Genomic DNA, 17,870 nt, shown 5'->3' with positions numbered 1-17,870 from the left:
TTCTGATGAAAAAATTGTCAAATTCGAAGTGGAATGGCAGCCTGAAGGAGTAGCTGCAACCAAATCATGAGTTCTGACATTCAACACCACTGCAGGATTTTCCATAAATAGACATCAATTAACTTAGTATTCCTTTTAGGTGGGTGTTAACATAAGATATTAAATGATTCCATTAGCATAATATACTTGTCACACCAGCAATTACTCATCTACTTCATAAAAAACAAACTGAATTATAGCCAATTCTTCATTAGCTGCTTTGGGGATTAGTCACTTGTAATTTTGAGACTGGTTTCTCCTGTACTTGGCAAACCTGTAAGACATGCCACCTCCCTCTCCACTAGCTGATGGTGCCCCACAAATAGATAATAATCTTAATAACTGTTCAACCAACCAAATGTAATTCAAATGGAAAATCTCCCCCATCCATCCCCCTCCAAAAATCAGCAGAACACACACTATATTCTACGGGTACACTAGAAATGGTTTTTGAGTGATCCCTATTTGTATTACCACTGATTCCCCAGCATTTTCAGGTCTTAAAAACTGAGGGCAAGTACGGAGAGAATGGCAAGGCCTGCAATCACATGGGCTGCCCGACCGCCAGAAGGCCAGAACACCACAAACTACTGGCATGAACAGAGCAGACCACCTCAGCACAGTTAGAGCAACAGACAGCATAGATGCACACCACTGCAGTGAGAATTTGGTGGGCTCCCATCTCCCAGATGAGAATTTGGTGGGCTGGTCAGCAAGAACTTAAAGATCCCTCGGTAAAAACTCCCCCTTCTCTTGAGAGTTCTGCCTTTTCAAGTGGGGACTGGAGGAAACGACCAACTCCATCTGAAGAGCTAAGACTCTAGGAAAAAACACCTGGACACAGAGCTTTGAGCCTGATGGGTAGAGTTGACTGGATTTCTGCCACACCTACCGGGCTTATAGTAATTACAGGATTAAGCTTAGTTTTTACCTCCAGTTTAATCTACTCGACAGGGATCACTGGCAAATACTGATCTGGCCTTTGATCATTTGGTGACAGAAATTACCTGCCCTACCAAATTAAGTTTTTTGACAACCCAAACACAAACTAGTCTAATTAAAATGACTATACTGACCAACTTTCTTTTTGAGGGGAGAGGGAACTGGCAAGGTTAGCTTTGTTGGCTTAAGTCTATTATGCATACTGTGTCTCTCGTTTAAGCAACTCATTTATATACTATCAAAAGACACCGGAAAACTATTTTTAAAAATCATTTTGAGTTAAAAAGTCATTTTGACTCAATCTCTAAAAACATTGCTACTGCTCAGCTTGAACTCTTAGAGCCATGCCATTAACATCAGTGATTAATGGGAAATCAGTCACATTGTGTCAACATCTGAAATGCCCCACAGAACTCCTTTATAGAAGTACCTACATTAAAAATGCTTTACTCTTGCTTTGTTGTAATCCTTTTAGCAACCCTTTATGATCTGGTTGACTCCCTTAACTTGAATGAATGGTGCCAAACGACAAAAATCCTCTTCTACTTGCTTACTAGCCCAATACAGAATAGGCCATGGCTAAACAGGCACATTCTGAAGCCAGGCTGCCTGGGTTCCAATCAAGGCTCTGCCACTGTGACCTCAGATACCTCCCATGCGAAATGCTGTTAATCATAGTATCTAACTTTATACGGTATTGGAAGGATTAAATAAATGAACATATTTGTAAAAGCACTTAGAACAGTGTTAGCTGAAAAACTGCATTAGTTGCTATTGTTGTTGTTGTTGCTATTATTTTCTCATATTAATCACTTTCCAGCCCTGAGGCAGTTAAGATCCTCAGGGAGTGCCCTCAATGTGAAGTTAGACAATGTTGTGCAGATGGTAGCCACTCTGCTTTTCTACCTGCAGAGCATCGACAGTGGGTAGAGGAAAAGAGCCAAAAGGGCATCACATTCAATCCTACACGCAGGACACAGCAGAGGGAAGGTCCAAGTCCCTACCGCGCTCCCCTTGCATATGAGATTAGGAACAACAATTCTCTCCAAGGAGCAGCAGTGCTCGGCTAGACTGCTCAATACCTTATGAGTAAAGTAAAAGCATCTCTAAGTTCCCTCAACGAAGCCATGGAACTTAGCAGAGATGCAGTGTGCTTACTAATTTTAAAAGCATCTGTAAGGTGCCTCATAGGAACTTTAAGAGTTGAGTAGTCTCCCATAACCTGTAAATCTACCTCATGCCCATATGTTTGATATTAAGAAATTACTATTACAAGAAGCTTGAAATATATGCATATTTCTAATCAGTGACAAAGGTGACGTAAGATTATCTACAGGCTATGAATTAGATGAAGCACAGGAGAAAAAGCCCAGAAAAATGGTTACTTACTTCATATTTATACTTCTCACCAGCTTTAGCCCTTTTCAGTCTTTCCAGAGCTTCCTGTCGCCCTTTCTTTGATTTCTTCTCTCTCCGGGATCGAGAACCTACAAAACTCCCTGAATCTGACACAGCTGAAAAGAAGCCAAATTTACATGAGATGTACAAAATTGTCAGCCATCTTCCCTCAAAAACAAAGCAACAGTTTTTAGCCAATAGTAATATACAAGTTTAATGTTATACAAATGGATTCTTTTTATAATGGAAATAATTCACAAGCTCAGGGCTGAATCTGCAGCTCCTGTGGCTCTTCAGAAATTTCCAGCTGAAGCAACTGTTATTTTTTTCCTCCAAAAAGAGAAAAATTCCAAATTCAACTGATATCCCCTGGAGACACTAAAGGGAGATCAGCCGTTAGTCCACAACCTTTCCCAGGGAAATGGCAGGCCGTTAAGTGGTTATAAAAGGGACAATTCATTTTGTATTCTGTTAATCAACATTTGAAAGGCTTTGAGGAGCACCTGCTCTTTGCAAAGTACCAGGCGCTCTGAGAGACACAAAGATAAGAAAGACAGGGCCCACAGACTCACAGAATTTACAATCTGACCTGGGAGATACCTGGCAGACCTCGGAGATACTGCGGGTTCAGTTCCAGACCAAGACCCATAAAGTGAATATCGCAATAAAGTTAGTCACACGAATTTTTTTTTTTTTTTGGTTTCCCAGGGCATATAAGGGTTATGTTTATACTATACTGTAGTCTATTAAGTATGCAAAAGCATTATGTCTTTAAAAATACTTTATTGGTAAAACCGCTAACCATCATCTGAGCCTTCGGTGAGTTGTAGTAACATCCAAGATCCCTGATTACAGATCACCATAACAAATATAATAATGAAAAATTTGAAATGTGAGAATTACCAAAATAATGTTAACACAGGGACATGAAGTAATAAGCAAAGGCTGTTGGGAAAATGGCGCCAACAGACTTGCCCGATGCAGGGATGCCACAATCTTCAATTTGTAAAAAAAAAAAAAAAAAAAATGCAGTATCTGTGAAGCACAATAAAGCGAGATATGCCTGTAAGTAGCAACTAACTCTAAAACAATTTTTAGAAGTAACACATGCCCTAACAGAGGTACAGATAAAGTGTCTGGAATTCCAAAGGAAGGATAAATTGGGGGTTGGGAGAATTTAACAAAGGTGGCTCTGAGGAGATTCTGGATTCCACCACTGATTTCCAGGCCTCATGCAGTTGGTTACGACATGAGAGGATGAGGTGAAAGATTACAAAGATTAAAATCTGTTTTGTGGAAAATTACTGAAGTACCAGAGAGCCTCAGTGGTCAGTCATTCAACTTTTGAATTACTCACACTTTGGGTCATCATAAACTGACCACCTCACACACGTACTGAAAAGATTTCATCCACAGAATGAAGACTTTCATATGCCAGCTGATGAATACCCAAGCCAAGCAAGACAGTGCCGCCTGCCAGCGATGAGTTGAGGCTCAGCACGACTGCCACCTATGTCTGTGAAATTGAGTACTGTATTGTATTTGGTGCTAATTATTTTATAAAAAGTAGTAAGCACAGAAAAGGAGAAGTATTGATAACAGGCATCCTAAAAGCTCCAACCCCCCTGGAACATTCATAACAACATTCAGCTGTTTGACTAAGCGTTTGAAATAGAAGATGCAATTTACAGAACATGTACCAAGTGCTGGCAATAAACTGTTGAAAACTGTATCTTAAAGGTGAGGCATAATTAGAGATATTTTTTTTTCTAGCTTTCTGGAAATGGAATCTCTCTTTATAACATCTCAGCCTATTGTTTGACTTTCACATTTGACTTTTAAATCCATTTTCAGAAAGGCATTAAAGAATGCAGGTACTTAATGATGACAGCCACAAAATCTTGGGTGTCACTCAAATGATTTCAAAAAATCGTGAGCAGGCCTACACGAAAAGGTTTTGGAGATTATGGAACATGACCACTGAGAGTGAAAAGGTGGCCTCAGTGTATTCCCTTCAAGACTCCCTTGACTCCTTTGTCAGATTATCCTGACAAAATCCATAGGTTTTCAAAAAGACTTATTCCACAGGCAACGATGTGCCACTCTAAGGGTTTGGGGTACAATTACAAATAGGACAGAGTTGCCGGTCCTCAAGGGGCTCCCAGTCAAGGAAAGCAAAAAGACCTGAGGCTCCCACCATCATATAAAGATGGTGCCATATAAGAGACAGGAAGCCAGTATTGAGGAAATGTAGAAAAGAGAGCCATTAATTTTGCCTGGGAAATCAGAGAAGGCTTCACAGGGGAGGTTTCCAACACAGAAAGAGTAGAATTTCACTATCAGAGTACAGGGTAACAAGGGGCACAAGCAAAGGAAAAGGCATGAGCCAAATTACAAAGGGATGAAAATGCAAGGTGTATTCAGAAACCGAGAGGAAGTCAATGTGGAAGGTAAGCTGGACATGAGAGCGTAGAGTGAGTGGGAGAACAGGAGATTAGGAAGAAGCGGCACAACCAGGCTCTGCCACTTACTGGGTGACATGAGACAACTGGGTGACATGAGACAACCAGTTAACCTCTCTGAGCTACAGTGGCCAGGTGTCTTGTTGTTTTTTAAGCTGCCCAGCATCAGAATCTGTGAAGTCCCCCCTCCCTTATGCCCTTGCAGCTAGGGCATGGGCATATAAAATAGGCCCTCCAATTATGAACACCTGCTCAGACTTTAAATCAGAAGCTAGTGTGACAAGGAAAGGGGGACGGCTAATGGAAGATTCTAGAAGTAGCAACAGCTACAGGAGGATTGAGTACCTGGAACAACAGTGCCAGCAATGTCCCAAGGTACTTGCAAGCTCTAACTTGAAGTACTTGGCCATGGTTGGCAACAACCTCCTCAATGGACCAGTTTTGTGGCATGATTTTAACCACTGTTCCTAGCTAAGCTGCCCCCCGACTGGCTCCCCGGAGTTTGTGAACATCACAATATCCTTCAGATAAATTCCTTTACGGTTTAAATCAACTAGAGTTGGTTCCTGTAGCCTACACCTAAGGACTCTAATGCAGAGCCTCAGGGTCCTCATATGTGAAATGGGGATAATCATGTCTGCTTCATAAAGTTGTTAAGGATTAAACGAAGATGCTTGGCTTACTTTGTACTCAGCAATACAGGAGCTCACTTAATGTGTGTGTGTGTGTGTGTGTGTGTGTGTGTGTGTACAGATGCAGGGTAGTCACACACACATAGGCCAACACCCCACACTTCGCACTAACATGGTCTAGCTTCTAGAAAACAAAAATAAAGCAAAGCCGTTTTCTCAGGGAAGCCCCAATATAGCACTGCATATAACTACATGTTTACCATCTCAACTCCATGAAGACAAAAACCATGTCCAGCTTACCTACCACTGTAACACCAGAGCCTGATAGAATGCCTATACCTCGTAGGTACATAATGAATATTTGCTGAATGAACCACTGTACCTGCTTTTTTTAATCATTAAACTCTCCCCGATCCATTTCCATATACAGTAACAGCTAGTTATAGACCTTTCAACTTTTCACAGCCACCCCATCTTCTAATACTTAAGCAGAAAAAAGGCCTAAATTTTCCTTTATGGAATATGTCTCCAATGCTTCAAGTAGGTAAGTTAGCAAAAAAAAAAAAAAGAATAAGCATGAAAAAAATCCAGTTACCAAAGTTTAAATATTTGGTTCAACATTACCATCTGGAGTACCCCCACCATCCCCCAAGGCAGACACACACAAGGCTGCAACAGTCTTTCAGGTAACAATCTTTCCAAGTTGGCTGGAAAGGAAAAATTCCAGTCACAAGTCCCCAGCCACTAATCAACACCATGACTTAAGAGGGATCTCAAGATTGCACGATGTCCTCCAAAGAGTGATTTCTTGATGCTCACGGAGAACGTAGTTTTTAGGGTGAAGAAAGGGCTTAGTGACATATCACTGATGGAGGGCTGCAAAGACTGTTCACATACTCACATCCCACATCCCATTTGTAATTCAGGCTAGTCGGCTCTCCAAAACAAATTGTCTTAAAAAGCGAAAGGCTGGAAGAACAAATTGAAATCTGTGATTCACGACTAGGTGAATGCAAAGGAAGCTGATTAGGAAGCAAGTTCTCATTAATGGTGATGTATTTGAGTGACAGGAGATGTGATGCTTGAGCTGAGAGAGTGAAGCACCTAATTTTAAGTTGGAAGTTCACCGAAGTGAAGTCACACTTTAGTTGCACACTGCTCAAAACTCAGAAATCAGACAAATCCATTTGCATTTTTGTATTCTATTTTTGGAAATAGAATATTACCACTGAAAAAGGAGTAATATACAAGGCATCCGAAATGCTGCTGAACTGATACTTTTTTTTTTAGAAGCTTCACCTGAGATGACTAGACTGTGAACACTATTTCTGTGCGGCACTTGAAGAACTTTACATAGAATTTGAAAAAAAAAACTTAATGCATAAAGTAGAAACCCATTACCTACAAAGGCAAAACGCGTTTGTATCTTCAGGTGACAGCACTTAGAGCTTTCTTTCCTGCTTAGGTACAATGTGTAACAATCTTCCCAGCAGTTTCTATCAAGGAAAGGGCACACATCCGTTCCGTCCCAGCCCTCAAGCGGACACATGGGGCGGGAGCAATGAAATACTTTCGGCCAATACTGTGCCCCACCAGGGCCAGTCTCATGAAGGTGTGCCCAGCACGTGGGATGAGATTCACCAAAAGAAATAAAAAGAAAGGCAGCCAAGTGCGGAGACCCGCAGTGACAGAGGTGAGGCAGCCTCCCAAACAAAAAGCCCCGCAGGGGGTTGCTCGCGTTTGCCAGGACCCAACAGCCCTGCAAAGACCTGTCCGAGGCCTCATAGGTTCCAGTCCTGGACGTCCGAGGTCCGCGCCCAAAGAGACCCGCGGGTCAACCCGGCCGTGCGCCTCCCTAAGAAAAAAATAAAACAGAGCCCCCACCACCCGCAATCATGCCACAGTCTCCGCATTCCCAACTGGGGACCCCGCGCGCGGGGTCATCTCTCACCGCTCGCCCCCAGCTCGCAGTCATCGCCGTGCACGGGCGCCATGGTCCCGGAGTCTTCCGATTCCGCGCCAACCAGCCCGAAACTGGCGCGGAGGCCGACACAGGCGCCACCCAGAAAGCCAATCAGCAGCTCCAGAGGCTGCGGACTTCCGCCCGGAAGGCCACTGACGTGACGCGCCGCGCCGCGCGGCGCCCCGCCCCCGGCCTTCCCGCGGGCGCGCGTTTGGCGCCCCGTGATGACCCCTTAGGGAAAAGAGCGAGCGGCGGGGGAGGCCGTGGAGAGCAGAAAAAGAAAGCGGTCGGGCGCTGGAAAAGAGCCTCCTGGAGACTCGCTGCGCAGGCGCACCCATGCTGATGGGAAAAGACTTGGGCCCCTTGGAGTAGGAGCTTTCTGGTTCTGAGGGTTGATTTTCCGAGAAAAGAGGCGCGGGAGGCAGTAGGGTGGGCGTGGTTGAACGGGTTTCCCAGGAGCCTGGGAAAACGACTGCCTCCTGCTGCGCACTCGGAGTCTTGCCTGATACTTTGCTTCTCTGAGTACGAATACAGTCGCTGTGTGATTTATGGTATTGCAATATATGCACCAAGTTAACCAAAAGATCAAAAGTACCATCACCAATACGGGGCCTCCCGATGTGGTGCACTTGGAAAAAAGGAACAATATCACCTACATAGTCTTCTTGCAAATAATGTTTAACCTGAATCTAACCATGAAGAAACAATCAGATGTATTCAAAACGAAGAACAATGTATAAAACATCCGGCCTGGACTCCTGCAAAATGTCAATGTTATGAAAGATAAAAAGGGCATTAGATTCTTCTGTTTGGTACAATGCGTGCAATGTATGCACCTCATTTATTGTGTTTTTTTTCATTTATTGTTTAATAGTAAAACCAGAGACGTCTACATGTATATCTTAACTAGAGAGCACTATTTAAACCAAGAACTTAGAATGAGAATTAACCATCTTTTTGGTTAATTCTTTCTACAATTTGTGTAGAATTAACTTTAACCATTGAGGCCAATACATCTGAACACTTTTCTCAAACCCACTAGTGCACAGGGCTCTTGGTCCCCCCCACCCCTGCCCCTCCCCCACTACCCCCATCCAGAACAAAGTTAGATCCATGCCCTCAAGTGATTCAACATGAATTATTGACCAATGGACAAATCTTTTGTGATAATTGAGCCCTGGCTCATAGCATAAACATGCAATGTCATCGTGAATAAAACCTGCCCCCAAAGACAAATAGCTGTACTAATGCTTCAGAATCTTCTAAACCAGCTGCATGAACTAATACTTGGGGATGGGAAACCAGAATTCTTCTGGGAATTATTAAAGGTATTGGAGCAATTAAGAAAGCATTATGAGTTAGAACATTGATGGTATAGTCAGTCAACAGTGAATTTTAGATTAATCCTTTGTCCGGTGATTCATTTGTAAATATTTTCTCCCATTCTGAGGGTTGTCTTTTCATCCTGTTTGTAGTTTCCTTTGCTTTGCAAAAGCTTTTAAGTTTCATTAGGTCCCATTTGTTGATTTTTGTTTTTATTTCCATTACTCTAGGAGGTGGATCAAAAATGATCTTGCTGTGATTTATGTCAGAGTGTTCTTCCTATGTTTTCCTCTAACAGTTTTATAGTGTCCAGTCTTACATTTAGGTCTCGAATCCATTTTGAGTTTATTTTTGTGTATGGTGTTAAGGAGTGTTCTAATTTCATTCTTTTACATGTAGCTGTCCAGTTTTCCCAGCACCACTTATTGAAGAGGCTGTCTTTTCTCCATTGTATATCCTTGCCTCCTTTGTCATAGATTAGTTGACCATAGGTGCATGGGTTTATCTCTGGGTTTTCTATCCTGTTCCATTGATCTATATTTCTGTTTTTGTGCCAGTATCATACTGTCTTGATTACTGTAGCTTTGTAGTGTAGCCTGAAGTCGGGGAGTCTGATTTCTCCAGCTCCTTTTTTTTCCCTCAGGACTGCTTTGGCTATTCAGGGTCTTTTGTGTCTCCATACAAATTTTAAGATTTTTTGTTCTAGTTCTGTAAATAATGCCATTGGTAATTTGAGAGGGATTGCATTGAATCTGTAGATTGCTTTGGGTAGTATAGTCACTTTCACAATATTGATTCTTCCAATCCAAGAACATGGTATATCTCTCCACCTGTTTGTATCATCTTTAATTTCTTTCATCAGTGTCTTATAGTTTTCTGCATACAGGTCTTTTGTCTCCCTAAGTAGGTTTATTCCTAGGTATTTTATTCTTTTTGTTGCAATGGTAAATGGGAGTGTTTCCTTAATTTCTCTTTCAGACTTTTCATCATTAGTGTATAGGAATGCAAGAGATTTCTGTGCATTAATTTTGTATCCTGCAACTTTACCAAATTCATTGATTACCTCTAGTAGTTTTCTGGTGGCATCTTTAGGATTCTCTGTGTATAGTATCATGTCATCTGCAAACAGTGACAGTTTTACTTCTTCTTTTCCAATTTGTATTCCTTTTATTCCTTTATTCGTTTGCAAAAATATTTGCAAACGAATCAACGGACAAAGGATTAATCTCCAAAATATATAAACAGCTCATGCAGCTCAATATTAAAAAACAAACAACCCAATCCAAAAATGGGCAGAAGACCTAAATAGACATGTCTCCAAAGAAGACATACAGATGGCCAAGAAGCACATGAAAAGCTGCTCAACATCACTAATTATTAGAGAAATGCAAATCAAAACTACAATGAGGTATTGCCTCACACCAGTTAGAATGGGCATCATCAGAAAATCTACAAGCAACAAATGCTAGAGAGGGTGTGGAGAAAAGGGAACCCTCTTGCACTGTTGGTGGGAGTGTAAATTGATACAGCCACTATGGAGAACAGTATGGATGTTCCTTAAAAAACTTAAACTAGAACTACCATATGACCCAGCAATCCCACTGCTGGGCATATACCCAGAGAAAACCATAATTCAAAAAGACACATGCACCCCAATGTTCATTGCAGCACTATTTACAAAAGCCAGGTCATGGAAGCAACCTAAATGCCCATTGACAGACGAATGGATAAAGAAGTTGTGGTACATATATACAATGGAATATTACTCAGCCATAAAAAGGAACAAAATTGGGTCATTTGTAGAGACCTGGTTGGATCTAGAGACTGTCATACAGAGTGAAGTAAGTCAGAAAGAGAAAAACAAATATCATATATTAACACATATATGTGGAACCTAGTAAAATGGTACAGATGAACCAGTTTGCAGGGCAGAAATAGAGACACAGATGTAGAGAGCAAACGTATGGACACCAAGCGGGGAAAGTGGCGGGGGGGTGGTGGTAGTGGTGGGATGAATTGGGAGATTGGGATTGACATATATACACTAATATGTATAAAATGGATAACTAATAAGAACCTGCTGTATACAAAAATAAAGTTCCAAAAAAAATAGTGAATTTTAGGAGAGGATGGCAGCATGAGGGTTTCTTAATTTACATATGACCAGTGTTCTAGAAAGTTTAGAGCAGTGGTTCTCAACTTTAGTTGCAAATTAGAATCATCTGAGCAGTTTTTCAAAGTTCTAACGCCCCCTGGACCTATTAAATCAGAATTTCTGAGGATGGGATTCCAATGTGCAGCCAAAGTTGAAAACAAGTGGTCTAGACAAGGCATTGCTAAACCTTTTAGAGTCATCAGCAGGATGGCTAACCTGGACATAAATATCCAGTTGAACAATTATGTGGTCACACATGCCTGGACACACCTCTTTCCGTGAGAAAGGAAAGCTCATTTCCCACCTGTTCTAAAGACTTCCACTCTTTAAATCTTACAGCATTTAGTGCTGTAACTTCCTATAAATTGAATGATATCTAGGTTACCTAAAACTCTTATGCAAGGCCAGCACTAGCTTTAATAGAAACAGCGTGAAACCACCCCCCTCGTTAAGCATCAGTCACCAATAGAAACCATAGCCTGACTGTCTCCATGGTTTGGGTTTAGGAAATAGAGAGTTATTTTAGTTCAAGCAGTCATCACTTGTTGCTTCATTTTATTACCCTTGATGCAGAATCTCGTCTCTGTACCCCGACACCGAATTAAATCTCGGAGACAGAGTTTTGGATAAAGTAAAAAAGAATAGCTTTATTGCTTTGCCCTGGAAAGGGGGCCACAGCAGGCTAATGCCCTCAAAACTGTGTGTCCCAGAGGGTGTGATCAGCCTGTGGACATTCTTCTGATTGGTTGGTGGTGAGGTAAGTGAGAGTCAGCATCATCAACCTTCTGGTTCCAACTGGTCTGGGGTCTGTGTGCTTGTGGGCAGCATACCGTTAACTTCTCCCACCTGGTGGGGGCTTCAGTATCTGCAAAACAGCTCAAAGATACTGTATGTGCGTCCCTTGAGGGGGAACCAGGACCCTGCCCCAAGGCTGCACTATTGTTTCTTGACTGCTCATCCCTTGTCTCTGCATCCCCTCCCTTCCCTAATTAGCAACTGTTTGAACTGCCCATTGGAACTCAGGGAAGGTCCTGGAGGCTGAATAAAGCCTGTTTCCTGTAATCAAGAAATGGGGGACACAGAAAGACTTTTGTGCCCAGGAACCCCACAGGGTCCTGCTTGGTTTCACCCTCTGTGTTCCTTCCACAGTAAAGACAACTTACATTTCATTGCCCTTTGTCCTTAACTCTTATTGAATAATTTCTGCCAGTGAGACAAAATTGCCCAGTCATTAATACTTCAGGCACAGTCAGTAATTTGTTTTATAATCATCCGCTTGAAAAGATCATCCTAGATAAACCTAGAGATTATCATACTAAGTGAAGTCAGACAGAGAAAGACAAATATTATGATACCACTTATATGTGGAATCTAAAAATTGTACAAATGAACTCATTTACAAAACAGAAACAGACTCACAGACATAGAAAACAAACTTATGGTTACCAAAGAGGAAAGTAGGGGAGAGATTAAAAAAAAAAGATCATCCTGGAAATACAAAATGTGTTCAAAAGTGGGAGAGGGACACGTCCCCTAGATCAGACGTAAGCAAAGTAAGTCTGCTGGAAAGTTATGTATGTGCATATAAATCTGATGCTTTCCAGAGTTGTATATGTTCTCCTTAGATCAAAAACAAAGATTGTCTTGATGGATTTATTTTCTTTTCCCTCTATTGGCATAATCAATGGTGAGCTACACTTGATGACTTACTATGTTATATCTATACCTCTTTAATACAATGTTGCTTAAAATTCCTGTCAGTATTTACTTGCTTTTTACATGTTGTAGTCCACCTTACATTTTTTAATTAAATTTTTTATTTTGAGATAGTCATAAATTCACAGGCAGTTATGAGAAATAATACAGAAAAATTCCATGTATCCCTTACCCAGTGTCTCCCACTGGTAACATCTTGCAAAACTATATCACAACCAGGATGTTGGCATTGATACAGTCAAGATACAGGACATTTCCAGCTCTAAGGCTCCTTTATGTTGCCCTTATACAGCCATATCTGCTCCCCTCCTGCACGACCCGACCCCCACCCCATCCTTAACCACTGGTAACCACTATTCTGTTCTCCGTTTCTATAATTTTGTTGCAGGTCTTTGTACAGACTTTCATTTCTCTCCGGTAAAGACTTAGGAGTGGAACTGCTGAGTCATGTGGTAAGTATATGTTTAACTTTAAAATAAACTGTGAAACTGTTTTTCCAAAGTGGCTGTGCTATTTTACATTCCCACCAGCAGTATATGAGAGATTTAGTTGTTCTACATCCTCAGCAATAACTATCAGTTTTTATTTTAATTTTTGTTCTAGTGATTATGTATTAGTATCTCACTGTGAGTTTTAATTTGCGCTTCCCTGATGACTAATGAGGAGTGCTTCTTGGCTATTTGCAATTGTTTCTCTTGGATGCATTTGTTCTTTGTTTCTCTTTGTTCTTTGTTTCTGTCTTTTCCCCCTTCTCTGGGTTTAATGGAGCATTTTATATGATTCCATTTTATCTCATCTCTTGGTATATCATTTATACTTCTTTTTTTAAGAACTTTTTTAGTGGTTGCCCTAAGGTTTACAATATACATTTTAAAATAATCTAAGTCCACCTCCAAATAACATCATACTGCTCCATGTGTAGTTTAGGTACCTTATAAGTGAGTATTCCCAAATCCTCCCTCCTTCCCTTGTGACACCTTGCTGGTGTCCAGGAATTGTTTGTTAGTGTAGGAAAATGCCCCACCCACACATTGGAAATTGGGTCTCAGAACACTTATTATCTGGTTTCTGATGAGAAGCCCATGTAATTCTCATCCTTATTCTTCTATAAGTAAAGTTTCCCACCCTCCACCCCTCACCTCTGGCTTCCTTCAAGATTTTCACCTTGTCCTTTGTGTTTTGTTTGTTTGTTTGGTTGGTTGGTTGGTTTTTGGGTTTTCTTTTTTTTTTAATAAATTTATTTATTTATTTATTTTTGGCTTCGTTGGGTCTTCGTTGCTAGGCTCGGACTTTCTTTAGTTGTGGCGAGTGGGGGCTACTCTTCGTTGCGGTGCACGGGCGTCTCATTGTGGTGGCTTCTCTTGTTGCGGAGCATGGGCTCTAGGTGCATGGGCTTCAGTAGTTGTGGCATGCAGGCTTTAGTAGTTGTGGCCCACGGGCTCTAGAGCACAGGCTCAGTAGTTGTGGTGCACAGGCTTAGTTACTCTGCGGCATGTGGGATCTTCCCAGATCAGGGCTCTAACCCATGTCCCCTGCATTGGCAGGTGGATTCTCAACCACTGCACCACCAGGGAAGCCCTTTTTTTTTTTGCTTGTTTGGTTTTGGGTTGGGTTTTTTGGGGGGCGGGCTTTGTTTGTTTGTTGCAATTTGAATATGATGTTCCTGGGTGTGGGGTTTTAAAAATTTGTTTGTTTGCTTTGGTATTTATCCTGCTTGGTGTTTTCTGAGCTTTCTGGGTCTGGCTGTGTTTGTCATATTCATGATACATTATTTGGAAAGTTCTTGGCCATTATTACTTCAGATATTTCTTCTGCTCTATTTTCTCTTTCTTCCCCTACTGGTATTTTGATATTGTTCCCATACTCCTTTCTCTGACTGCAACAGTTGCAATCTATTTCCTCCAAGTCTTGTCCCCTGTTGACTATGATTATTTTTATTTTTCCTCAGGTGAAACAGAAAAGCTGAAGAGAGCTGAAATTCCCTTCCCCAAGCTAGGATAATATTGCAGTATTGCCCTTTGACAAAGTCTTTCCTCTGCAGAGTAGGCCTTTGTGATTGAGAAGATTCTGGAAGGGTTTCCTGTTGGTTACTCTTCCTCTTCCCCTGCCAAAGCCCCCAAGGGATTTTTCTCAGATCCTCAAGTTGAGAATCTGGTGAGGTTCCTGGAGAAAAAAGCCCACAAAAGTGTGTGGTCCTCCCTCTGATTGCAGCGTACCCCTCAGGAATTTCTTAATTTCATGCTAGTCCATACTCAGCCTCCAGCAATTCGTCAACATTGCCATGTAAGTGTTCCCACCAGATTATGGTTCCAGGTAAGCAGATCTCAGCTGTGATTCCCTGTATGTGCCTATCTCTCCAGATTTGGGGATGGCAATTTGCCCTGTTTTCTCAATTCTTTCTGAGAAGTTTCTTGTCTAAGAAAAGTCATTGATTTTCAGTTTATCCATATTTTTCTTGATGTAAGGATGGTAGCAACAGTGTCCACGCACTTTACATGTAAGAGCAGAAATGAGAAGTCACTTGGCCATCTCTTGTATACATTCTTTGGTGAATTATTTGTTCAAATCTTTTGCCCATTTTTAAAATTTTGAGTTATTTGTCCAATTATTAAGTTACAAGAATTTTTATACATCCTAAATAAAAGTCCTTTTGAGGCAGGAGATAGATGGGCCTCAGGCTGAGCAGCTGGAGTTCATCCCCTGTGGACGGATACTCCAAAACAGCAGGAGGGAGGAGAAGCTGAGCCCTGCCCAGAGAAGAGATAAAAGACCACATATTCCTCATTCTCAAAGTCAAGGAGACCTTCCCAACTACACATGCGCAGAAAGCCTCCTTGAAGGTCAAAAAGGGAGGGGGCGCCACCCCATAGTAGGTGATGTCAGCCTACCCATAGGCCTCTTTGCTAGAATCCATCTTGGCTAAGAGATGCGTGCGCACACATGGGAGGACGCTGAGATAAACCAAATGTGGACTCAGAACCAGCCAAAGCAAGATGATTGGCCAAAGGAAACCCAGAAGAAATGCCCCATAAAAGTGATTCAAACAACCACGAGGGCGTGGCTCTCTCTCTAAGCCTGCCCATGTGTCTATCCACACGTACTCTTTTTCCTCCTAATAAGCACTTTACTTGTTTCACTACTTTCCCTCTCTGTGTGGAAATTCAGTTCTACACAGCTGACGGGCCAGGGCCTTGTCACTAGCCACTGGTCCCTTGTGATCTAGTGGCTAGGATTCAGTGCTCTCACTGCCACAGCCTGACTTCAATCTCTGGCCAGGGAACTGAAATCCTGCTTCAAGCCACTGCAGGCTGAGGCCACCCGAGACCACTTTATAAATATGTGTTTTGCAAATATTTTCTCCCAGTGTGTGACTTTTCTTTTTTTGTGTGTGATGTTTCGTTTTCTTAACCGTGTCTTTTTTTTTTTTAATAAATTTATTTATTTATTTTATTTTTGGCTGCGTTGGGCCTTCGTTGCTGCACGCGGGCTTTCTCTAGTTGTGGCGCGCGGGGGCTACTCTTCATTGCGGTGCGCGGGCTTCTCATTGCAGTGGCTTCTCTTGTTGCAGAGCATGGGCTTTAGGCGCGCGGGCTTCAGTAGTTGTGGCATGTGGGCTCCGTAGTTGTGGCTCGCAGGCTCTAGAGCGCAGGCTCAGTAGTTGTGGCACATGGGCTTAGTTGCCCTGCAGCATGTGGGATCTTCCCGGACCAGAGTTCGAACCCGTGTCCCCTGCATTGGCAGGCAGATTCTTAACCACTCCGCCACCAGGGAAGCCCAACAATTATTTTCAAAGCAGCTACTATGAACCTAGAACTATGCTAGACAGAGCAAATTATTTCACCTCAGTCCAGAATCTAGCCCTCAGCCACTAGATTCAGAAAATCATACTGTTCATACATTCAGAGATGATCAGACCTTTGATAACAAACTACTTGTAATTAACTGTAATTAAAATAACCAGAAAATGCGAAAGAATTCATTAATTTCTACAGTGATTTAGAATACCTCTAGCTGGGCCTGCTTTAATATTTGTGGGGTCAGGACAAGAATATAAATGGAAGCCCATATATCATATGTCTAAATATTTAAAAGTTTGAAATTAGGCTAACAGACTGTTTGTTATATGGGGTGGGGGGAGCCAGAGCCAGAACCCCTCCTTTGTACCACACCACGGGGTGTGGCCAGCCCAGATATCCAGATTCTGTTCACATTTTCCTGCTGAAAGGTTGACCACCCCTCGTGCCCAGGGATATACAACTCTGCAGTGAGGTTACCCCCAGGAGGGTGGCCTTGAGGAAGAGGCTGCACACGCCCTGGAAACAGGCTGAGAACATTTTGGCAGAGAACTCCAGAGTGTTCTAGAAGGGGGTTGGGGGTCCCAAGGCAGGTACCCTGTCCCCATGACCACATAGACTCCTCAGAGGAGGAGAGCCAAAGTAGGGCCCTCTTAAACATGGCACACAAGGCCATGATCCAGGGCACACCCTGCCCACTGGTGAGGTACTACAAAGCCAAGAGAATACTGCTGGGGAATTCGTGCAAAAGGAGGCTGATTTCACCAGCTCTGAAGCTGAGGCCTAGTTGATCAGCCATGTCTCCCAGCGTAGAACACCTCGTGGGCCATGAGGATACTTGTCCCCCAAATTCAGGTGTGTACCTCCTGTGATAGGGCTGACACAGTTTGCTTCCCCAACAATATCCTTTTCTCTGAAGGTCAGGGGCTGCAAAAGCTCCTCACAGAGTGGGAGAATAGGGGCTGAAATCCAGCCATCCCTCTGCCCACCAAATGGGGCTGCTTCTGTCCAGAGGAGCACCTTTGTCTAATTTACACAAGGTGCCATATGGGGTAGCTGAGACATGTTGCCCACCCCTTTCCAATTCTATGGACCTGGGCGACTAGGCTCCACCCACTGACACAACGCTCAGAGCTCTGGAGCGCCCCCTGTGGTAGACAGGGAATTGTTAACAGGACTCTCCTGAGACTATTTCAGTTCAAGAGGCTCTCAAAAGTAGAAGAGACCCCAGAAAGCCACCAATAAGTGTTCAGATAATAGACACTTTCATAATCCAATTAAGGGTAAACGGCTTAATTTACTGACCCAACTAGGTCTGTGATAAGAATACAGAATACAGTTGTATTGGTAGCCTTCTTTCCATTCTATTTGCTTTACAGTCAGAATTAATCAAGACCTACCCTCTCAACTTTCTCATGCTTATGACAAACAATCACCTTCTCTAAG

At 42.4% G+C, this 17,870-nt stretch overlaps 1 protein-coding gene across 3 annotated transcripts in view; it reads right to left on the bottom strand.

The window, feature by feature from the left end:
- Positions 1–7,526, bottom strand: part of POLA1 (DNA polymerase alpha 1, catalytic subunit) — a 299,723-nt gene extending 292,197 nt beyond the window's left edge. For 2 of the 3 annotated variants that reach the window (XM_061178523.1, XM_061178524.1), the window contains exons 1-2: positions 7,425–7,526; positions 2,371–2,495 (exon numbers count right to left, since the gene is read on the bottom strand). In XM_061178523.1, the coding sequence (XP_061034506.1) occupies positions 2,371–2,495; positions 7,425–7,467 (168 nt within the window). In that variant the 5' untranslated portion in view covers positions 7,468–7,526. The remainder of the gene's footprint in view (positions 1–2,370; positions 2,496–7,424) is intronic. The other variant, XM_061178525.1, reaches the window with a different exon arrangement.
- Between the last annotated feature and the right edge of the window lie 10,344 nt (positions 7,527–17,870).

Source organism: Eubalaena glacialis, chromosome X (genome assembly GCF_028564815.1).
Source record: "Eubalaena glacialis isolate mEubGla1 chromosome X, mEubGla1.1.hap2.+ XY, whole genome shotgun sequence".
Classification (NCBI taxonomy): domain Eukaryota; kingdom Metazoa; phylum Chordata; class Mammalia; order Artiodactyla; family Balaenidae; genus Eubalaena; species Eubalaena glacialis.
The sequence above is the reverse complement of the archived record's forward strand: the minus strand, read 5'-3'. Positions and strand labels throughout refer to the sequence as shown.